The 23,564-nt window shown below is 50.8% G+C and overlaps 1 protein-coding gene across 2 annotated transcripts; it reads right to left on the bottom strand.

The window, feature by feature from the left end:
- Positions 1 to 16,425: 16,425 nt before the first annotated feature.
- SIX2 (SIX homeobox 2) lies at positions 16,426 to 22,787 on the bottom strand. 2 transcript variants are annotated; one of them, XM_033125632.1, is made up of 2 exons: positions 21,964 to 22,787; positions 16,426 to 19,801 (listed from the first exon to the last, which is right to left on the bottom strand). In XM_033125632.1, exons 1-2 carry the CDS (start codon positions 22,527 to 22,529, stop codon positions 19,465 to 19,467), a joined length of 903 nt encoding a protein of 300 aa, XP_032981523.1. In that variant the 5' UTR covers positions 22,530 to 22,787; the 3' UTR covers positions 16,426 to 19,464. The 2 variants fall into 2 exon arrangements, with proteins under 2 accessions (XP_032981523.1, XP_032981524.1); XM_033125633.1 differs by having other exon boundaries at positions 17,525 to 19,801; positions 21,970 to 22,781.
- Positions 22,788 to 23,564: the final 777 nt, after the last annotated feature.

The raw sequence follows: 23,564 nt of genomic DNA, 5'->3' as shown, positions 1-23,564 counted from the left end.
ATCATGTCAATGCTTTTTAGGGAGTTAGAAAACCCTAGAGCTCAGAGAAAGACCAAGGTAAGGTCTATACACACACTAGAAGATTCCTCCCTGGCGATGGCATGGAGGTGAAGGTCTGCGTCTTGGACTTGGCCATTGAACCCATCGAGGTAAGAGAAGAAAGAGCAGAAAGAGGAGGGATGTTGAGACTCCTCTTTGATCCCCATCCCTCCACCTCCTTCTCACCCCCTCCAGAAAGGGTTGAGATTCTGGCAAGGACGTGTAATTCTTCAGTCAAGTAAGAGGAGGGTCTGCATAAGCTAAATCGGGGTCCCAGTTGCCAGGCCTTCTCCAGCTCTCTCTGGCTGCCTTCTTCCCACCCCACCCATTGCTGGCTCGTCCCACCTGGACCAGCCGAGGTGGGTGTGGGCCTGTAGCCTGGACCTGCTGGGCTGTACAACTTCTTTCCCAGGCTGGGACTTCCTTGCTGTTGCTCTTGATTCTTTCTTACCAGATGGTCTTTTTCTCTCCGATGGAGTTGCTGAAACTTGAAGCCAGTTTGAGAGGGGACAGCAGAAGTGCTCTTCAGCCCATGGTGGTTGTGGCTCTGAGGCCAGTTGCTGGAGTTAAAGGAATCTTCCAACGGGTCTTGCCTGGGTGCTAACCCAGGCCTCCCAATAAGGCTGGGGGGCACATAATGGTGGAGCCTCAATACTTCTGTAAAATGAGAACAATAATAATCACTTTGTGGGTTTTTTATGAGGATTAAATAACAAAGCGAAAACACTGAGCAAGTTCCTGGCACTTAGTAGGTACTCAATAAATACTAACTATTGTGTTTATTATAGTTACTATTTTGCCGTGCAAGGTCGATATTATCCTCATTTCAGAGATGAAGAGACTGAGGTTCAGGAAGGACAAGTAAATCACCCAAATTCACAGTGGCAGAATCAGCACGGAACTCAAATCTGTATGACTCTAGACCCCAGGTTCTTTCCTCAATGGTCACATAGAGAAATTGGGGTTTGGAACTGGGGGCCACAGTGACAGGACCTATTAACCTGGAGGAAGGATAAAGAAGGCTTTCATGATGGGGCATATCTGCCAACTCCTGTTTGCATAAATACATACCCACAGGCCCATTCCTTCAACTGGCTGGAAAGAACAGGATTTGGAGTCAAGAGATCAGCCTCACCTCCCCCAATAATTGAGTGGATTCCCTCCCTGTCTCTGCACCCCATAATATATAACCACCATCATATCTCCCCAAGAAAGTGTATCACACATGTAAGTCCTTGATAAACCTTATAGTTCCGGATAGAAGTCAATAATATTTTAAAGATTTACATTATTGTTGCTATTGCCACTGCTTGTTCCAAACGGACCTGGTGGTGTTTTAAGAGGCCTGATGTGACCATAGCGTGCACAGCACAGCAGGAGTTGACGGTCCCAGCTCTCCACTCGGCACCTGGTCGTCTTGTCCGTATCCCTGCCTCCAGGCCAGCTCTCTGCCCACCCTCTTCCTTGCCTGTCCAAGCACTAGCATCACTTCTTTCACACTTTCTCCTTGAAGGAAGCTCTGAATTCCTCTTGAGGATCAATTTCCCACCCTGAGAACAAGAGTTTTCCTCTTTTTTGTGCTATGGGCGCCTGCCTCTCTTCCCCCCCTCCTTCTTGGGCAGTCTGAATAACTTTTTCAGATGCATAAAAGAAACTACAGAAGACCTCAAAAAAAAACCCCAACCATTTTGAAATACAGTTATCAAAATATTTTTTAAGTAGTGATATGGTAATATACATGCTTCTCCATTAATGGATTAAATAATAACATCTACTGGCAGGACTAATAACCATTGGAGTTTTGAAGCAGTGATGAGCCTAGATGATATTTGCAGATAGCGCGACAACCGGAATGGGATTTGAAAATATCTGTGACCATTGCTAATACTACTGTGGTTGGTTGCCTCCCTTCATAATTTCAGAAAAAGCTAAATTTCAGTTAGATGTCAGTTTTTTTGTTTTTGTTTTCCCCACGGTCAAGGGCTCCTTTGAATCCTATCCATCAATCTCTTGGTGGGAAAGGCAGGAGGGTATTAGAAACACTTGTTTTAGAGCAGTGTTTTCCACCTGGGAACCTATTAGAAACCACTCCCCCACCCCCATTAAGTGAATCAAAAACTTCGGGGCGGGGCCCAGCCATCTGTGTGTGAACGAATCTCCAGGTGTTTCTGCTGTATGCCCAAGTTTGAGACCCGCCGTCTTAGAGCTCAGTGGGACATAATTTCTGGAGTAGAAGGCATGGCCAAGGTGACTCCTTTCCCTCGAAGTCCTAGAGAATGATCAATTACACTCTATTTTCTCTCTCTGCTTCCTTTGGACTAACCCTTAACCTGAGGTGGTCTGGTGGTGTGGAGTTCAAAAACCCAAGATTCTTGTTAATGCGTAATGACGTGCTACAAAGCAGCTTCTGCCACAAGTGCAGAATAAAACCTAGTGGCAGGGACAGCGGCTAAGGTTTCACTCCTTCATGTACATAAAAAATAATTGGCCTTCTAATTATCTCCATAAAAGTGAGAAACCTTCCTTGGCTTATTAGCACTAAGAAATAATTAGACGCCCTCAATAGCTTTCTAATGATTTCTAGAGGAGGCTGCCATTTGCAAGGCATGTGCCAGCCATTATGGGGTCGTTGTGGAGCCTTTTAGACCTGGTCCACACAGAACCGGGCACGTGCGTGCTCCTCAGGGTTGGTATGGGTGCTCCCTCCCTAACAGCCCATAGCTCTTCCTTCCGAGAGCCCGTAGCTTCTAAGGAGGGAGGGGGACTGTGGCAGGGTGGGCTCCCAACGGCAGACAGGGCAACCTCAGGAGACCCCATTTCTCCCCTGGTCCTATCTTTTACAGGGACTCGGAACATGTTAATCCTGTCCCACTCTCCTTTGGGAAAGACGGCTAGGCTTCTAACATTCCAATTCTCTAACTCAAAAAGCACAGGCTTTGAAAAGCTGAAGGCATATTTTGATAAGCTGGACAGTAGTATCTCACCTGACTTGTAGGAGGTTCCCCTGCCTGTCTTGGGTCTCTGAGGGGTTGAGTTTTAGGGCTGAGTGTTAGGAACAAAATCTGCAAGTGGAGACAATCAGGCCTACATTTCTCCAGCAGGTGGCACCATAACTTTATTTTCGGAGCCTCTATGGCCAGGGAAGGCCGCTGAGTTTGCAAACCAGGAAATGTGAGTAGCCAGCCACCTGGCACTCCCCTTCTCCGTACTTAGGACTTTCATATCCCTTAGGATAGCAAACGAACTCCAACTAACCTTCTCCTCCCAATCCCTCAATATTTCTGATTCTTTATCTGAGCATCATAAACAAACTTGCCAGAAACACTTACTGATTCCTTCTAGACCTGGAGCATTGAGGAAGAATTTGAGCAAGCCATAATTATGCTACCACCCTAAAATTCTGGGGCTTTCCCCAAGCACCCCCAGCCTCATCGTGCTGGGGGATTTACCATCCAGATCTAGCACTTCTAAAATCTATATTTTCAACCTATGTAATAATGAGATCGCTCGCCTGGCTGACATCCTGTCTCAGAGGCTAGGAGAAGCAGCAAGGAGAATGTGCTTCAGGACTTAACTCTACACAGTCTTTGGAAAGATGAAATCCTGACCAGTAAGTCACACATTTTTTTTTTTTTTACACATGGGTATGACTTTCTACGTGAATAGAACTGCCTCTCTTTGTATAGAATCTCAGAGTTCATTCACTTAATTCACCTGTTCACCCGTGCAAGAGCGCCTCCTGCATGCAATATGACAACCCGAGGGAAGCAGAGTTCGTTCCAGTTTGCAGATGGTGTCCGCAGCTCTTTGAATGCTCACTTGTAAAAGGCACGGGTGAAGTGGCTCGCCCCAGGATTCACAGCTACAAAGTGGAACGATCTACTAGTGTTGTCTTCTGTCAAGCCCAGCACACTCATGACAACACAAATGCCTCCCAAACACTCTTGGCACATGTTTGTCCAGATCTTACTGAAACCTGCCCACAAGGCAGTCTGTTCCACTGTTGGGTAGCTCCGACTTTGAGAAACACTTCCCTGTTGTCTGGTTATCTTCTTCTACATAACGACTATCCCCAAATTTAGTGATTTAAAACAGGAACTGTGTTCTCATCTCTTATGGTTTCGTGCATTAGAAATTGAGGAAACACTTGCCTGGCTGATTTGTCTGTTCTATGTGGCAATGACTGGGGTCATGCGGTGGCACTTGGTTGGACATGGAACTGGTCTGGAGGGTCCAGGGCAGCTTCTCTTGCATGTCTAGCTCCTTGGCAAGGATGCAGGGAGATGGAGCTGGGCTGGACCTGTGATGAGCTCCTCCATGAGGCCTCAGGGTTGCTGGGCTTCTTACATGAAGGCTCAGAATTCCAAAAGTGAGTATTCCAGTGATCAGAGTGGAAGCTGTATGGCCTTTTATGAACTAACCTTGGAAGTCACATATGTCCATTCCACTGTATCCTATTTGTCAAAGTAGTCAGAGGCCCACCCAGGTTCTAGGGGAAGGGTAGTAAATTCTACCTCTTGATGGAAGAGGTGGAAAACAACCTGCCACTGTGTTTCGAAACAACCACAATTATTGAATTGAAATGAGCTGTTCTATATCTGCCTCTAGCTCTACACTTAATAAATCGAGGATTTTTTCTCTATTCAAAACCTCTTTCCAAATTTCATGGCAGCCTCCCTAAATACCTGAGATTTATGACCCAATCCACAAAATGATACAAAAGAATTAACAACTTTCATTCTTGTTTTAATTTCACCTATAAAATTTAAAATGAAACTTTATTATTTCATACATAGATTGAGGCTGGCACCTTCAGGTTGTTTCAGCTACAAACATGTTACCTGCTGACATGTTTGTTAACATAGAAGATATTCCAAAGGAGAGTGAATGTTTCCCAAAAGGATTGTCAGTAGGGCTCTTAGTCATTTGTCTGCCTTGTGTTACAGAAGTGCTTGGGGGCCAGCCTGATCATCTCTAGTTTTAAGGAAATTACCTGTCTGCAAATGGTTAAGAAGCTCAAAAGGAGTTTACAAGTAATCTTTAGATTGAAAAACTAAACAATGAATGCAAAAAGAACAAGGAAAAACAATGGAAACAACAGTGAGATACCACTACACACCTATCAGAGTGGTCAAAATCCAAAACACTGACAACACCAAGTGCTGGTGAGGATGTGGAGCAACAGGAACCATCATACACAGCTGGTGGGAATGCAAAGTGGTGCGACCGCTTTGGAAGATAGCTTGGTAGTTTCTTACAAAACTAAACATACTCTTATCATTCAATTCAACAATCATGCTCCTTGACTTACCCAGAGGAGTAAGATCGTTCCTTAAAACTAGAGATCATCAGCCTGGCCCCTAAGCACTTCTGTAACACAAGGCAGACAAATGACTAAGGGCCCCATTGACAATCCCTGTGGGAAACATTCACTCTCCTTTGGAATATCTTCTATGCTAACAAACATGTCAGCAGGTAACATGTTTGTAGCTGAAACAACCTGAAGGTGAGTACCAGCCTCAATCTATGAATTACTAAGTGAGAGAAGTCAATCTGCAAAGACTACATACTATATGATTCCAATTACATGACTTTCTGGAAAAGGCAAAACTCTGACAACAGCAAAAAGATCCATAGTTGCCAGGGGTTGGGGGAGGAAGGAGGAATGAATACGTGGAGCATACAATTTTCAGGTCAGTGAAACTACTCTGTGCGATAGTATAATGGGGGACCCATCTCCTTATACATTAGTCCAAACTCATATAAAGAACAACACTGAGAGTGAACCCTAATGTAAACTATGGGCTCTGGGTGATAATGATATGTCAGCGCAGGTCCATCAACGGTAATAAATGTACCACTCTGGAGAGGAATGTTGATAATGGGGGAAGCTATGCATGTGGGGGCAGGGAGCATATGGAAAATTTCTGTCCTTTCTGGTCAATTTTATTGTAAACCTAAAACTGCTAGTAAAAATAGTCTATTAAATATATATTTTTTTAAATGGCAAAGCCGGTACTAGTTCAGCTCCTGATAAAACTTCGTCTACCCTGTTAGGAGGTAAATATGATATCCTAATCAGATTAGACAAGGTGAAACACTCACAAAAAAAACCAATCAAAATGATCAAGGCTATTTGAAATAAAGATTTGCATTTATTATTGTTATTGATGTCCTGTTAAAAAATAAGATATTAAAATATTATAGCTAATTTTATACCTCATTCAGTTTTAATTATCTTCATGTCTTAAAATGTACATAACATAGTATTCAATGTATTTAAAATACACAAATGGTGCGTGCTCAAAAATTTTTTTTGATGCAGCAGATGAACAAAAATGTTTAGAGACTAATGGAATATATTTCCATCTTTCCATTAATTTAGCAAGCATTTATTGAGCATGTACTATATGCTATACATGTACATACTATAATAAATACTAAAGATACAAAAATAAGAGTAGGTCCGTTCTACCTGGGGGGTACAATTAGGCAGGCTTCACAGAGGAGGTGACAGATGATCCTGTGGTCAGAGTGAAACCCTTACCTCTGTAACTAGTACATGGCGCAGACACTTGCCCTCTTGCTCCACCTTTTCTTTGGACCTTCTGCAGCTCTGGTGTGGCTTCTGAGCACAGTGATTAGTTTTGCACACAACATTCCAGAGAGCAGGGGAGAAGAATATTTCCAACTCTCTTCCTGGTGACACTTGGAACTAGACCGTGCACCTCGTAAAGGCAGGGCCCACATCTTGCACGTACGTATTTGCACACTGACGCTGGGTGTGCTGCCTGGTACATCGTAGACTCTTGATTAATGTTGTGCAACTGAATTGCACTGAAATTCTTGATTGTACCAGCGCATTAGTTAATGTCTTTAGAGAATAGTGAATAATTCCTGTGCCTCCACCTTCAGCTCCTCAACCCACAAATTTAGGTTTTTATCCACCTCCAGTCTGTTACTCACTTGCCTCAGTTTAACTGTCCCTCGTTTGCCCACTCATGTGCCTTTATAAGATCTTCCTGAATTTGGTCTCATCCTCTTGGTCCTTCACTCCCTAGAAGAGCATAATGTCACCTGCAAATGTAGATTTCACCATGATCCTCCACGTCATTAATAAAATGAGGCAAATGGTTCTGAACCTCTAGGCTGGGAAGGGGATAAAGTTAACTCTCTCTGACTCTCAATAGCTCATCATCTCCCATAGCTCTGAAGGAACAGCTGTGGATTTCTTTTTATCTCCCTTCTGCTTCTGGACTCTTCCTGAGAGTGCCAGCCTGAGGAAAGCCTGAACTAAAAGTGGGAACATCTCTGGTAGCTTCCTGAGTCCAGACAAAGTCATCCAGGGATCTGAGTGGCTGGGAACTTTCTTCATTCAGGTGCCTGGGTTATGTTCTAACTTACCATTTCATAACCCCCTGGTGGGGGCAGCAAGCACTGGGGAACTAGGAGATATATATATATATATATATATATATATATATATATATATATATATATATACACACATACATATATATATGTATATATATATATATTCATAACAAAATAAGGAGGAAATATTCATAATAATTATAGTCCTCATTTCTGTAACTGGTCACATAGTTGTAGCTGGTATTTATAACTACTTCCTTCCACCACCCATTCAAAGGTATTCCCTTTGCCTTTAGCAAGCACCTCAGCTGGTCACTGTTCTTTATCTGGTGGGGTGATTCCTGAATGATCCGGGCCATTAGTAGTCCTGCCTGGCTTGGGTTGTTGTAATTTTCCACTGACCTTAATCTCAGAACATGGTAATGTGAAGAGATGCCATTCGGGATCTCCTGTACTCCAGACATACCCTTCCTTACCTCTACTGTGAAGCAGACCAGCTTCCCCTTAATAGTCAGGACCAATCACCACAGCCAGCATAGTAACTGCCTTCTTTGCCTGTTGATTCAGAGGTGTGAGGAGTCCGAAGTGGGCAGACGGTGGCCTTAACTTCCAGTTCAGTGGAATCATTGTTGTGTCTCTTGGTGGAAGCATTTCCCTGTCTGGAACTAAGACCTTTAGGCCAGTAGTGCATAAGGTTGTGGGAATAGGAATCAAAATTTTTGCTAATAGGTCCCGAGGGGTAATAGTGAATGGTGTCACTTCCATTTCCACCCCTTGATTCCTGGACCCATGAATCCTGGCTGTGGAGAGACACAGCACCATATATTGGACACAGATTCAGAGCACCGACTCATACGTGCTTTCTAAAGAACCTTGCCCCAGCCATGCAAGGTATTCCACCTAGCTGGCACTGTAACTAAGTCTTCAAAAGGCCATTCCACCTTTCTATCATGACAGCTACTTCAGGATGGTGAGGAACAAGTAAGACCATTGAATTTCATGAGCATGGGCCCATTGCTGCACTTCTTTCACTATGGAGTGAGTTCCTTGACCAGAAGCAATGCTGTGTGGAATCCATGAGGGTGGATAAGGCCGTCTGTAAGTTCACAGATAATGGTTTTGGCAGAAGCATTGACTGCAGGGAAAGCAAATCCATATTCAGAGCGCCTATTTCAGTAAGAACAAACCCTGCCCCTTCCGTGGTGGAAGTGGTTTAGTGTAATCAACCTGCTACCAGGTAGCTGGGAGATCACCCTGGGGAATGGTATCATATGTTGGTCTCTGCTGCTGCCAGATTGGGCACTCAGCAGTGGCCACAGCCAGGCTGGCTTTGCTGAGTGTAAATCCAGGTTGCTGAGCCCATGCATAACCGCCATCCATGCCACCATGGTCACTTTGTTCATGAGCCCATTGGGCAGTGACAGGGGTGGCTGATACTCACAGAAGGTGTCACCCTAGCCATTTGATTATTAAAATCCTCCTCTACTGAGGTCACCCTTTGGTTAGCACTCACATGAGGCACAAATATCTTCCCATTTTTTTGCTCATTCAGAGAGGTGCATAACATACCCCTCCCCCAAATTCCCTTGTCACTGATTTTCCAATAATGTTCTTCCAAAACCCTGACCGTCAGCCTAACGATTGGCCACAGCTCATGAATTGGTATGTAACTGCATGTCTGGCCATTTCTTCTTCCAAGAAAAGTAGACAACCAGGTGCACTGCTTGAAGTTCTACCCACTGGGAAGATTTTCCTTCACCACTGTCCTTTATGGATGTCCCAGAAAAGGGCACTAGTGTTGCAGCTGACCACTTTCAGGTGGTGCCTGCACGTCATGCAGAACCTTCTGTAAATCAGGCGGAGTCTTCTCTCCTCCTGTCAACTGATCACAGGGAACTCCCCAAGAGTCCATAGGTGCAAGCTGGGAGAGAGAAGGTGGTATAGCACGAGTGGAGACTATGGGCATTTGAGCCACTTCTTCATGTAACTTACTTGTGTATTCAGGGCCTGATTCATCGGATCATGTATACACCACTTCCATTTGACAATGGAGTGCCGCTGTGTGCACCCACCTAATGGTTTGGTAAGTCAGATAACACCCAGTTTATGATGGGCAGCCCAGGTCACACGATGACTTTGTGGCCCATGGTTAAGTGTTTAGTCTCTTCTAATGCCCACTAGCAGAGCAAGAGCTGTTTCTTCAAAGGAGAGTAGTTACTTGCAGAGGATAGCAGGCTTTGTTCCCAAATCTAAAGGCCTGCACTGTGATTCACCTGTAGGGATCTGCCAAAGGTTCCCAACAGCATCCCTGTGTGCTGCTGACACTTCAAGCACTGTTGGATCTGCTGAGTCACATCGCCCATGGCAGAGCGGCATGCACAGCAGTCTGGACCTGTTGTGGAGCATCTTTTGTTCTCAGCCTCACTCAAAACTATGGGCTTTTTGGGTCATTTGTTGGGCTAGAGTAACACAATCAAATGAAGAATATGTTGCTTCCAAAATCCAAAGAGGTTCCCTTGGTGTTATGCCTCTCTTTTGGTTGTAAAAGGGGCTAGATGCAACAACTTATTCTTCACCTTTGAAGGGCTATTTCTCCTTCCTGGTCTTTTATTTGTTTCCCTCGCTGGCACCATGGTCTCCTCCATCTTTTTATCCCATACTCTTCCCTCAAAGTCCTAACTCGTTCTCATCTTAACCTCTAGCTTCAGCTGTCAGTGATCACACTGTTGTAGAAGAAGGAAGCCTGCCCTCTCACAACTCTCTGGATCATAACTTTGTCTCAACTGAAAAAAAAAGAAGAGGTAGATCACATGTTTTTTCATAGTGAGGAGTAGTGAAAGCTAATTCGTAGCTCAGGGTGATGACCAAACTAGGCTCATAGCCTCTTTACACACTGGTAGGGGAGTCAAGGCTTTGTAAAACAGCATTCACTGCCAAATGGAGGCTCTTCCTCCACCCTGCTGCCATCTTGGGCCATGAGGTTGAGGTCAAGCATAGAGCAGAAACAAAGTAGGAGGAGCTGGACTTTCTACCAATCTTGGCTTGCCTACCAAGACTTTAATGTATGAAAGAAATAATCTTTTATTATACTTAAGCCACTGTTATTTTTTTTTTAATCACTTCTAGCTGAACTTTACCCTAATGAAAACACTATGCAACAGAGGAAGAAACCAAAGCCTAAAGAAGTGAAGCGACTTGTAGTCTATAATGTAGGAGTGGTATGTCCACATGTATTCTTCATTACAGAAAAACTAGGAAAAACAAAAACAAAAAACAAAACTACAACCCATAATAGTAAAAACAACAATAATAAGAAATACAGATGCATAGAAAAAAAGAACATTTACAGAGCACAGATTTCTCTGTTCTAAAATCACTGAGGATTGACTAATCCCTTATACAGACTCAGTAAATCCTTTCCATGGGATTTCTTTCTGGTCACACAGGTAGCTCCATTTCCTAGTTTCCCTTGCCGTTGAGTAGGTCCTATGGCTAAGTTCCATCCAATGGAATATGAGTGGGAGTGATGTGCACTCCTTCCAAATCTGCTCCCTCCCCATGACTCCCAGTCCTGTCCTCCATGCTACTTACCTATCCAGCAACTGAACACAAAGGACTTTAAGGTAGTAGGTGAGGCTGGAGCCACCTGATGAGGGAGACTGGGTCCCTGAATCACCCCTGGGAAGCCACCTGCTGCCCAGAAACACCCCTATTGGATTGTTGTGTGTGTGAGAAATAGGCTCAGGTTTTGGAATTTATTTGTTACAGTCTTACCTAATGCTGTCTCTTTTCCTGCTCGTTGCCTCAGGTCCATCTGGGTTAAAAGCTGGCCTGTGTTGGGTAAGCTTTGAGCCTGAAGCAGACTTTTTCTGACACACAGCTACCAGATATGGTGGGATTTTCAATGTATCCTGGTCTCAAATTTAGTGCTCAACACATCCCAGCTGCTTCTGGGTGGTGTGGCACTACCTATTTGTGCCTCCTTGGCTCCTTTTGGTTCCTGGTTTCTAGGAAAGGAGGCACTGCCCACTGACCTGCCTAACCCCTGAGATTGTGCCATGGCTCCTGCCATTCTGGACTTTCTGAAGTCTTATCTTCACTCCTACCTTGTCCCTGACCCCCTCCCCATTTCTTCTTATTTAATATTATTCGACTTCAGGGTGAATGCTTAACCTACTCCTTTAAAAAATAATAAGAAAATGATAAAGTGAGTCTTGACTTTTTGAACAAGTGAGGACCCTGGGTAATTATGCCAATTGTTGAGGAGATAACCTCTCAACATCTCTGAACTGACACCAGGGTCTAGTCTTTCAGAGTAAACAGAAGTCTTGAGTTTCTTCCCATTTTTCTCCAGTTAAAAAACCTACAACTCTTTGGGAATTACCACAAAATTCTTATTCACTTTCTGAGGAAATCTCTGGCTCTCAGCTCATTTGCTGGGAGCCTTAACTGACAAATCTTGAGTCCAATGAGAATGCAAAGCTCTAGTTCTCAGCTCTGCCCATTTCCCCAAGCTTCCCTTGTATGGAAGTGGCCTGTCAAAAGAGGCCTGTTTCAGGCATTCCTTTTAGTGATTTCAGGGATAGGCTATTCTGACTTTGAGGTACATTTAGTTTAAATCTCTGTAGTAGTGTTTAGATCTCCATGATGGCTGCCATCTCTCTTCATCCTTCTCCTAACCCCAGGGAAACAATCTTTACCCTTTGGGCTGGTTTGGTATCTGCTATTTCTCCCAAACTCAGCAAATCACCTCAACAGTAGAGTGTAGAGAAAAGAGCCTCCACTGACTCTGAGACCTCAGGAAAGTCACATATAACAACATCCTGAACCTCATGTCCTCATCTGTAAAATGGGGATAAGAATTACTTTCCTGTCTATCCTATATAATTGTGAATATTAAATAATAGGTCTGTGAAACCATTGACAATTTGCAGAGTACTATATAAACGCTAGAATTATTTAGTTTATTTTGATTTTAGCTTCACCTTTTCTGTTTCTAATTCCCTCCAGGCCCCTGCTCCCTTTCTCACCAGGGCTGTAGCTCTTCCCTCCCGGGGGGAAAAAGGGAGGAGTGACTCACACTTCCTGGTTGGCTTCCTTAATTAAGCTTCATTTCAGCTTCTGCCCACTCTCTCACTTCCTTAGGCTTAGACCGGTGACCTCCCTGATCAGCTCAGGTGTCTCAGGGTGGTTTTCCAGGTTCCACAATGGCTCTGCCTTGGGACAATAGGGTATTTCATATACTCCATCTTGAAACTGACAGAATCAGCTAGCTCAGGTTGAATCCCAGTGCTTGCACCACCACCATCTCTGTGGGCGGGAAGGGAATGGGGCTTCCAGTGGGGCCAAAGTGTGGGCTGCAGGCCAGGATGGGCCCTCTCTGTTCTGGTCTTTGAATAGCAGGGTCTGGCTTCCCCTTCCCTTCCTAACCGTCTCATACCCCAGCGGTAAACCTGTGTTAATGGAATGACGCTTTAATATACTGCCCCTCAGCCTGAAAGCCCTGTTCCCAACAGGCCAGCACAGGATTAATGGGGAGCAGAGAGCAAAGATGAGGCATCCCACCAAGGATTCATGTCTCAGCCCTCAGGGTCCCCGAGTCAGCCTCATCTTCCCGAACAGAACGGCGTGATGGAGCCAGAGTAGCAGAAGGAGGGCGAAGATGGATGGGGCAGCCGGCAGACCCTAGGTTCCTAAGGTTCCATCTTTACTCTCCAGTAACCCGCCCTGGTCGAAACCCACTCCGTGGTAACTCGATGGTGCGGTCTACAAAGTAGAGGGCAAGTGAGGACACTGGGTAATTATCCGGATTGTTGAGGAGATAACCTCTCTCACCCGACTTAAGCGGGTCACCTAGGCTGCCGCAGCCCTGCCTTGAGCCAGTTCTCCTCCGGTTTCGAAGCGTACTTGTGCTGCTCAGCGCTACCTCCAACCCACTTGAGAGTCATTTGCGCCTGAGCCTGCCTGCCCCTGCCACCCAGGGCCCAGGAATGAGACATCTCTCTAATCCCCACCATGGTGCTCGCATGCAGCGGCGATGCTGGTAAGAACGTCTCTGACTCGTCTGCAGACTCGCAGAGACCAGGTTCGAATGCCTGTCCTGCCGCTGTAACGTGTGTGACTCTGGGCAAGTTCCAGAATCTGGTGTCTCAGTTTCATTTACCAGTAAGAATAGCTTCTTTGTGTGGCCGCTGTGAGAATTAAACAGATACCAGGTGTGTAAAATGCCTGACACGTAGTAAGCGTTCAAGAAATGCCAGTTATGACCTATTAGTCTGGGGAACAAGAAGTCACCATCGAGCTGCGTCTCTAGAGTCCAGGGAACTCAATTTAGCAGAATAATTCTAGCAGCAATGAGCTTTTGAACGAGTGAGAGAGCCTGGCTGGGCAGACCAGCACCGGCCGTTGAAAAAGCCCTGAAGTAGGGGAATCGAGAGCCTGCAGCTCTGCGAAGTCCACGCTCACGGCTTCTCTTGCTTTCCTGTCTGACCCATCTTTCTGTTTATTGGACCTCAGGTGACTCACGTATGATTCCCCGGCCGGGCAACCGAGGCAGAGCTCCATTCTGGTTCTGCAGAATCTGCAGAGGGGCGTGGGCCCTCGGGCCATACAGTTGAGTATGGCTTTGTCGCTTGCGGCCCTTCCCAAGCGTCCTGGCTCCCAGACCTCTGACTTAAAGGGCCCGAGGAATGGGGTTGCCCTGCCCCGCGGTCTCAGGCTCCCCAGCCCTCAGACCCAGGGCTTCATGTTAGTCGGAGCAGAGCGCGGATTATTCGCCCCAGAAGGCAGGCGGCGCCGGGGCTGGCACCGAGCGCGCGGGCGGGACTGCGGAAATCGCGGCTGCCAGGGGCAGGGGGAGCCACAGGATTCTTCCTCGCAGCCGGCCAGAATCAGGGCTGGTACCGCTACTCAGCAAGTGAGGACGCGCTTGGCACTCCAGGAGGGCTGGGCTGCTGGTAATTCTCGATTCAACCCTGGCAGGGGCTAGGACTGCTAGCGTCCTAAAAATAGCCTGCCCCTATATGCCCACCCTTGGTCAGCCTCAGGTTTGTGGGTTCCCCCAAGAAAGGGAGTCTTTGGGGCGCCTGTCAGGCCTCGCGAGACGGGCCTTTGGGCGCCTCCACATGGTGTTACTGAGACTCTCTGGACCGCAGAACGGCCCGGCTCTACCTGGAGGGGGAGCAGCCCTGCTGCTGAGATTATGAGAAAACAGAGTGGAAAATTCACCCTGTTGGAGGGCATGCAATCTCACCCTTTCCACTCTGATTCCACCCTGCAATCCAGGAGACCATTTCCGAGTTCCAGTCACACAGGATCCCGCGGAGTTCTGAGAAGAGACTCCCAAGAGGCCTTGACCCTGACACCAGGATTCGAGGTCTTTCGGGCCCACGCTCAGCTCCACTAATCTGCACCCCACTCCCACCCCGGCAGCGGCGACCCGGAGATCCTGCTCGCCTCTGCGTCCCGGCCTGCGTCCAGCAGAGGCTTCAGTAATCAGGCTCAATTCGCTCCGGGTTGGGTTCTGGCGGCACGAGAGGAAAGGCTGGTCCTCCTCCAGCCGCAGGCGCCTCCGCTTTCGAGCCGCAGCGCTCAGGTGTAGCCCGACTTTTCCAGCTTCCCCGAGTGCCTTGGACGCTCACTGGCTCACCCGCACACCTCGGTACTCCTGAGGCAGACGAGCTCCCCATCTATGCACGCCAGCACGGTTTCCCGGCGGATTGCCCAGCACACTCTCTCATGCCATATACCAGGACATCCTCACGCACTGGTTCAGCGTCCCTTTCCAGCATCCCTTGGCAGCTTTGAGCGCCCAGGGAACCAAAGCCCAAAGCCGTAGCACTGGGATGGGGACCACGAAGAAAGCGGCCGGGGGCGTGGGGGGGTGGGGGTGGGGGTAGGGGGGTGGGGGGTGGGGGGGTGGTGTCGGGGTGGGGGGGGGGGTTGAGTCACGAGCCCAAGTCCTTCTCAGTCTTTCTCCACCTGACATTCAACACAGAAACATTAACATTTCTCCTTTCCGGACCCCGGGCAGCATGCTGGCAAGAGGTGGGCGTTAGGGGATCGTGGAAGCCTCATTCCCTGCTTCCTGACTCCGGCGCCCCCACTCGGCTGGTCCATACTTTTCTCAGGGGCCCAAATGGTGTTTCCTACAAGGACAGGGGTAAAGTGAGGACTGAGTAGCCTGGTGTTCTCTCCCCACATTTCCCTCGCTCTGTTTAACCTTTGCTTGTGTGGTACGCCAGTCACTACCACCTGCTCCCCAGGTGGACCCGCCACCCCATCGTGATGCGCTTCGGGGTGGGGACACCAGGGTCCAAGCCTGACCCCAGTCCTGGCGAGGGCCACTTGGAGCCAGGCTTGGGGTATGGGGAGGAAACTGACCAGGAAGCTTAGCAAGCCCGCGTGCTCCCCTCTGCCCTTACTAAGCCTCGGCTTTTATGCCCTTGAGCAGATGAGTTGGCCAGCTGCCCTCGCAGTCTGGGTTCTACCTTCTTCATTCGGTCTCACCTTCGATGGTTGCGTGGGTATGGGACCTGGGAACAAATGAAATGCGTACGCGGCCACAGAAGCAGAGAAGGAAACTCGCGTTTCCAGTCGCTGAGTCCCTTGGAGTTGCTGGAGCGAAACTCCTGGTTTCTTTGCTGCCGCGGGTGGAGGAAGGCAGAGGGGAGGGATGACAAATCACTGGGAATCCTGTTTGTGGACGCCTAGGGAGGGTTGCATCCACCTGGCTACTTCTGTGCAAAAGTTATGTCCAGTTGATGCGTTCTGGACCCGGCCGCAGCTTTTCCCTGGGTCCACTGGAGTATGGAATGGAGGAGTGGCTTGTAGGGATTTATGCAGTGCGTGAGGAGCCGTTCGGAACTTCTTTATAGAACTTCTTTTCAGAACTTCTATATAGTTTCCCCCATTTAAATAAAGGTTTTCGGCTAGCTTTCTAAGAGGGAAGGCAAAAGGGACGTTGCAACAAGTAGTGCGGGGCTTTATTGGAGTTCACTTTCCGGAATAAAACTGGGGGACAAGCACCCCGCCCCCTACTGGCGAGTGAGAGCTCCCAGCAAACTCTAGAGATCCCACCTGGGCGGATTGGAGAGAAGGGGCCGCAGGTGTGATCCCTGGCCCTCTGCCGCCTCGTGCTAGAATCATTTCTGTCTCTGGAACTCCGTCGCCCTGTGCCGAGGACCTGGAAGACCGGCCTGGCCCCAGCAGGTGCCTGGGCTGGGACTGAATGCTGGCAGAGGCAACAGTATGAGTGTGGATTTTCATGCTTCTGGGGTGAAGCATGATGTATATTTGTATTTGTGTGTGTGAGCGCACGTATTTGGAAGGGGCTCATTTGTGTATGTATCTCTGGTATATTTGTGCAGGAAAGTGTTATGTTTCGCTTGAGGACATGTGTTAGTGTGTCTGTGAAAGTAGTTTGAGGGTCTGTGTGTGTTTGCCTCTCCGCGTGTACGTGTGCATGTGAATCTATGGGTGAAAGAGTCTGTATGTTTCCCTGTGTGGCCACTATGTGTGAGGCGGTTGCCATCCACAATGCCTAACACATAACCGGCTCTCAATCCCAGTGAATCCAATTAGAAATGGTATGTTCCTCTCCTTGTGGAAGTGGGTACACAGCCTGTTTGCTTGTGAGTGTGTATGGAAAATAGAGGGCAGGTAGGCATGAGGCGGGCTACTGCATTTCCCCCTTCCCAGAAGTACGCCCGGGCCTGTCGGCTGGGCTTGGTTGACTCAAGGTAGCTTCCTGCCTCGTTTGAGCTTCTCCAGACCCTCGGGCAGTAGCGGGCTCTTCCCCCGGACAGTTAGTGGAGATGGGGCGGCTGGGCCCTACTGGCACAGACCAAGTCCGGGAGGAGCAGGCGAAACAGTCTTAGCCGGCTGGCGATGCATTCCCTGGATTTCCAGGCAGGCACAGTGTGAAAGCCGAGGCACAGCCACCGCGGCAAGTTAGCCGTCCAAGCTGCCCGCGTCTGCAAGGGTCTCAACTGGGAAGAAATCCTTGATACTTAGAAAGTCCGAGCCAAAGGGTCTTCAGTGAGCGCTGATTTCACCAAAAGAGGAAAGTCCCCAGAGTCCCCGCACTTGAGATCATCTGGCTGCAAGGGCGCCTAATCCCTTCCAGTCCGGGACCGGCAAGTTTGGTCCTAAATATCCTAATCGCGGAGGTGGGACGTGTTCTGTACCTACAGCGACCGCGACCTGAAAAGCCTTGACTTCCTCCTCTAGGAGTCCCTCCTGCTTCGCCTAGACCGGCTAGATGTGTGGCTTAATAGGATGGGGGCTTGGTTCCCAAGAGGGGAGGGGTCGCTGCAGGTTATTTTACAGCCACAGAAGCACCGGCGTACGACGCACGGAGGTGCCTCCTGGGTTTGACCAACCAGCCCCCTGGCACCCGCTTGCTCCAATTTAGAACACGCGCGGGCGCAGCCAGTCTCCCTGAATCTCGTCTGACTTTCCTCCTCCCCACACCTTCATCTCCACTCCAAACCGACAGATTTCTGAGCTTGGAGACCTTTGCTCCACCGCCACACACACACAAGACCCGGGCTTCAAGGCTGGATCAGCGGCTGCCCTTGGGGCCGCTGAATCTGTCCGGTGGGTCGCGCCTGGTTCTGGGGACTGCTACCACCACAAAGGAGTCTACCCCTTCAGGAAACCTCCACAGCCCGATTTGTTCCCCAGCTTCGTTATCTCCCAACACAGGTAGTACCCATGCTCTGTTCAGGCCTCCCATTTCCTACTGGAATCCCCGAGGTGAAGAAAGAGGCGTGAGGGTACGGCTACACTGGTAGGGGGAGAGGAGTCCCCAAGAGGAGCAGGCCACCTCCTCTCTGCTTCTGTAGGGAGCTTCCCGGACAGGAAGAGGGACAGCGGGATTTGGGGGAAGAGGTCTCCGAGTTTTCAGTCCCTTCCCTCTGTGACTGATACAGTTGTGTATGTGGGAAGGCGTCTCCAGGTTTTGGGGCCCGCGGGGCATCGCAGCCCAGAACGGTCCAACCGGGTGTCGAGTCCCTGTAGGGAAATCAGACACTGTTGCACTCACGGCTTGCGGGCCTTGTGGTATATATCCATATATATATTTATGATTTCTAATTTTATTATAAAATAAAAGCAGAAATATTTCCCAAAGAACATTCACATGAGGGCATAACAGGGAGAGGGCAAGTCCAAGGCTCGGGAGGCACGCTCTGCCTGGAGCTCTGAGGCCGCAGTCCCGGGAGGAAGGGGCAGGGGCAGGGCCTCACAGAGAGAGAGGGGGAGAGAGAGAGAGAGAGAGAGAGAGAGAGAGAGAGGCCAGTGGCAGGGGGCATTCAGGGCCTTTGCACGGCAGCCCTTTCTCTTTCACTTAAGTTTCTTGGGGCAAAGCTGACACCAGCAGCCCCAATGACCCCTGGAGATGGGCCTCTGGAGAAGGCCTGGTTTCAAACGCCCTGTCTTTCCTTTGCTTTTCTTCCTCCCACTCCCCACGCCAGGAAAATGAGGGATGGGGGCGGGGGGAGGCAAACCGAAGGCCAGGCTGGAGTAATAAGACTGAGAGGCACAGACCGAGGGGCTAAGAGTGCAGGAGGGTGGCGAAGAGCAGAGACGGAAAAACAGAAACCTAGTGAGAGATGACAAGCCAGAAGTACAGAAGGACACAGAGAGACTAAAGGGGGAAAGGAAGAAGGGGAGGGAGTTGGAGAGAAGAGAAGGAAGAGGAAGAAAGAGCAAGGAAGGCAAGGGAAGGGAAGAGAGAATAGAAAAGAGAAACCAAGAGCAGACAGGGAGAGCGTGTATGAGAATGGTGTATAATTTATTCCCTTCCCTGGTTTATTACCCGGTCCCAGTCCTCCAAAGGATCTCAAAAGCAACTTGTTGAAAATAAATCCCGAACGAAGACCAAAGCAGACAGCCATCCGCCCTACCGGGGCCGGCGGTTCTGCCCCTCAGCGTGCGGGTGTTTCAGTACCTGGTGGGGCCGCCGGCGCAGGGCGCCCTCCGCACACCGTCTCTCTGAAGTTCCCAGCGCCAAGCCGGGAAGGCCAGTGCTTCGAGGCAGGCGGGGCTCTAGGAGCCCAGGTCCACGAGGTTGGCCGACATGGGGTTGAGGATGGAGTCCTGCAGGCCGTGGTGGTGCTGCAGCGGGTCCGCGCCTCCTCCGCCCGGCACCGGCACCGCCACCGGCACCGCGCTGGGGCCCGGAGGGTGACCCAGGCTGTGCAGGGACGGCAGCCCGGGTGGCGGCGGCGGGCTGAGCAGCAGCGCGGGGCTTGACGACGAATGGTCTGGCGTCCCCGACGGCGTCTTCTCGTCCTCCGAGCTGCCTAGCACCGACTTGCCGCTGCCGTTCAGCGACGCCGCCAGCGGGTTGTGGCTGTTGGAGTTGGAGTTCTCGCTGTTCTCTCTGCAAGTGCAGGAGCAAAGCAGCGGGTCAGTGGGGGTACAGAGGCCGCTCAGTGCCGCGACACCCGGAGCCGGAGCCTGCCGCCCGCCTTGGAGCGAGGGCCACCGCGCGCCGCCTGTGGGTGTTCGGTTTCTACCATTTTTTTCGGCCTGGTCTGGGGCTCTCGCTCTTTCTGCCAGTTCTCTCAGTCTCTCAACACCGATTTCCCTTCTCCTTTTCCCTGTATGATCTCTATCTCCCCACCTCTCATGCTCTCAATCTCATGAAAATCTTTCTTTCTCTCTGTAGGTTGTCCCTCTCCACCTCACTGAGTTGCTAACATTTCTTTCCCAGAGCTGCCCGGCAGTGGAACAAGGCTCCCTGGAGTTGGGTAGGTGGCAGGGACAGGGAGAAAGAGAAAATGAATGCCTCGCTCTTCAGATCACTCTTAGCTCCTCAAGCCAAGGTTTGCTGGATAGAAGTAGGGCCAGAAGAGTAAGGGTCCCTAGGTACTAGGCAGCGAGCCCCACTTGAAGTTGAAGATCTCAGAAGTCTGCATCTCCTTTTGCTTTTCTCTGCTTGAGGGAAATCCCTGACTGGGGAACAGGTTCCTGGAGCTAAGGGTCCTTTCTTTCTAGCTCCAAACTGGCAGGCTTGGTGAGGGCTCTCCTTGCTGGGTGTAGGGACAAGGCCCTAAGGATATAGGACTCCGTTTTCCCTGGTGGCATAGTGGAAACTTCAGCTGGGGGACTGGAAGCTAGGGGCTTGAAGAGCAGCTCCTAGGAGAATGGAAAGTGGAGAACAGAGGGGGCTGCTAATCATGGCCTAGACTTTCTTGTCATACCAGAAACGGAGGGACTCTGCAGCCCTCACCTGGGGCCTGACCTGAGAACCTAGTTCTTCTGCAGTCTGGATGCATGCCAGTCTGGGTGGAGGGGGACCCCAGCAGGGAGAACCCACCTCCTGCACTGCCTTTGAATGACAGCCCTGCCCAGATTTTGAGATTTGAAATTTTGGGTAGATTCTCTCTTCTCTGGCTTTCAAAGGCCTTTTCTTCCTGTTTTCCTGGAAGGAAACTTCCCATAGGGCTGGAAACTGAGACCTTACAACTGTGGATACCCCAACATCATAGTCTCAGAGACAAGGGTCACCTGAAGCTTCGGTGCTCCACCTCCAGGGATCTGGTTCCACTAGACAGTACCCCCACCCTACTAATCATGCAAACTCTGGGCTGCACACACTCTATTGCACTCCGGCTGGTCTCTGTTCTCACAATCAGTTTCTCTATTTCTCCCTCTAGATTTGGGGTTCTGAGAGACAGCAGAGCTGGCAGCCACAAGGGCCTAATGGGCAACCATTAGATTAATTCAGGAAGTCCTGAGAACTGGAGCACAAGCGACTCCCAGCTTTTCTGAGGTCCTCCGCTCACTCCAGACTTACCGGACCTACCTACTAAATAGGGTAGGGACTGAAGAGAGAGGCGTGAAGGGCCTGACAGGCCAGGGAAGAGTGACTGTATCCAACAAAGCAAAAAAAGGGGCATGTGTTTCTCTTCTCTCCCAGAGCTGACAATTCCTCCCCTAGCCTTTTGCCACCTGGTCCTTTGTATGCGGGATAAAAGACTCGCTATCAACTCCTACGTCCAGACAAGGAAAATTCTTGCCCAGGTCCCTCCACATCCAGGTCATACCAGGGAAATGCCAATCCCACTGCTGATTTCTAGTCACACTTTGGCAGAGGGCTCAGTAAGGCCTATATCGAAAGTGCGAGGAAGTGCTGGTGAATTCGCACAGGCAGCTTGAAATCTGCAACGCCAACAGTCCTGAGCAAAACCCCTCTGTCCTTCGGAGACTATTAGGCCCTGCCGGGTGTGCTCCCCTTGCAGGGGATCCAGGCTCTCTGTCTTGCCTTCGCTCGGAAGCTCGCTGCTTCTCCGCTTTTGTCCACAAGCGACCAGGGAGTGAGTTGACAACTTCCCCGATTGCTTTGCCCGCTTTAGACAAATCCTTGCCCTCCTGTCCTCCCGCAAGACATGAGCGCCGTCCGGGGCAGACCAAGATGCGATTGGGCGGTGGCTGGGACCAGAGACCCAGTTTAGGCCTCTGTTGGGGTTAGGCCGACGCCCTGAGACCCCCTCCCTCGAGCCCAGGAGTGAGGGAAACTGGCGCCGGAGCTCTACTTACTCGTACCTTTCCTTGGCCTCGGCTGCCCGGTCACGCTGCCGCCGGTTCTTGAACCAATTGCTGACCTGCGTTGTGGTGAGGCCCGTGGCCTCTGCCAGCTCGCGTTTCTCGCGGGGTGAGGGATAGGGGTTGTGTGCGTACCACTCGCGCAGCACACTGCGGCTCTTTTCCTTGAAGCAGTAGCTGGTCTCCTCGCCGTCCCAGATGGAGCGCGGCAGCGGAAACTTGCGGCGCACGCGGTACTTGCCCACCGCGCCCAGGGGTCGGCCGCGCAGCTTCTCCGCTTCGATGTAATGCGCCTTGAGCCACAGTTGCTGCAGCTTGGCGTGGTTGTGCGGCGAGAACTGGTGGCTCTCCAGGATCTTGTAGAGCTCGCGGAAGTTGCCGCGGTGGAAGGCCACCACCGCCTTGGCCTTGAGCACGCTTTCATTCTTGTGGAGATGCTCGCAGGCAGGCAGCGACCACAAGAAGCGGCCCAGCCGCTCGATGTTGCCGCCCTGTTGCAGCACCTCGCAGACGCAAGCCACTTGCTCCTGCGTGAAGCCGAAGGTGGGCAGCATGGACATGGTGCCGGCTGAGCCCCAGCCCGCCCGCCGGCGCGCGCGCGCGCCCTCACCGCTCTGGGCTGTCCGGCATGGGCGCCTCCCCGCCGGGCGGTCCCGGCCGAGAGGCGGGCGGGGCAGGCCCCCTGGTCCGGCGCCGGCTCACGGCGAACTCCGAGTCACTGCAGTACGTCCCCGCGGCGGTTGCGGCTCCCGCGCCCGTCCGCGCCACCGCCGCCCGCACGCCTCGCCTTCGCCCTCGTCCAAGCCCGGGGGCCGCCCCGGGCGCCGCTCGGCATGCTCCGCGCCCGCCCGCCCGCCCGCCGCTCCCTTGCTCGCTTCTTGCTCGCTCTCCCTCCGGTCTAGCTCGATCGCTGCTTTTTTAATAATATTATTCTAAGCGGGCATGAGGCGCAGCGGCCCGCGCCCTGATTGGTCTGGTTATCTGACCCGGGGCTTGCCCGCGCCAGACAATAGCCGGAGTCAAATTATTCGCCATGGAGACGCTGTCAGTCACTGGTAACCCGAGCCCCGGCGGGCCGGGCGGCTCCCCCCCGCCGGCTCCGCTGACAGATCGCCCCGCTCTGCGCTAAGCGGAGGGCGGCCTGAGACGGGAGCCGGAGGCGCTCCAAGAGCCTGGGAGGCGCTGAGGGCCGGGCAGGGGCCCGCGGCGGCGGTGATTGACGGGGCGGACGCCCAAAGAGCAAGGGAGGAGACGGACTTTGGAGTGGGGCGGAGTGGAGACGCGGGGAGAAGAAAAGGGGAGGACCGAGGTAGGGAGGGAAGAGGAGAGAAGGGAAGGCGGAGGACTGTTTAAGGGGGTGCCGGGAAGAAGGGGAGAGAAGGGTGGAGGGAACCTCGAGGGGGAAGAACTTTGGGAAGCTTTTCTCAAGGCCCTGCTGGGCGCCTCCGCCCCGAGGATCGCCACGCCCCTCCCGGGGCCCCTGTTTTCAGGGGGTAGATTCTACCCGGGAACCCGCCAGTGGGATGGTAGAGTTTGGACGTGCTCGGACGCCCCTCAAAAGATTTGGCTTTTCCTGCTGACCGCGCCCCACCCCC

Source organism: Rhinolophus ferrumequinum, chromosome 13 (assembly GCF_004115265.2).
Source record: "Rhinolophus ferrumequinum isolate MPI-CBG mRhiFer1 chromosome 13, mRhiFer1_v1.p, whole genome shotgun sequence".
Taxonomy (NCBI): domain Eukaryota; kingdom Metazoa; phylum Chordata; class Mammalia; order Chiroptera; family Rhinolophidae; genus Rhinolophus; species Rhinolophus ferrumequinum.
Note: the sequence above shows the minus strand (reverse complement) of the source record. Positions and strands in the feature narration are given on the sequence as shown.

What these genes read in the sequence shown, in the direction of transcription:
- SIX2 (XM_033125632.1), bottom strand. Translation starts at nt 22,529, where the DNA reads ATGTCCATGCTGCCCACCTTCGGCTTCACGCAGGAGCAAGTGGCTTGC. An exon ending in GAGGCCAAGGAAAGGTACGA is followed by an intron (nt 19,802 to 21,963) that starts GTAAGTAGAGCT and finishes CTGCACTTGCAG; the next exon opens with AGAGAACAGCGAGAACTCCA.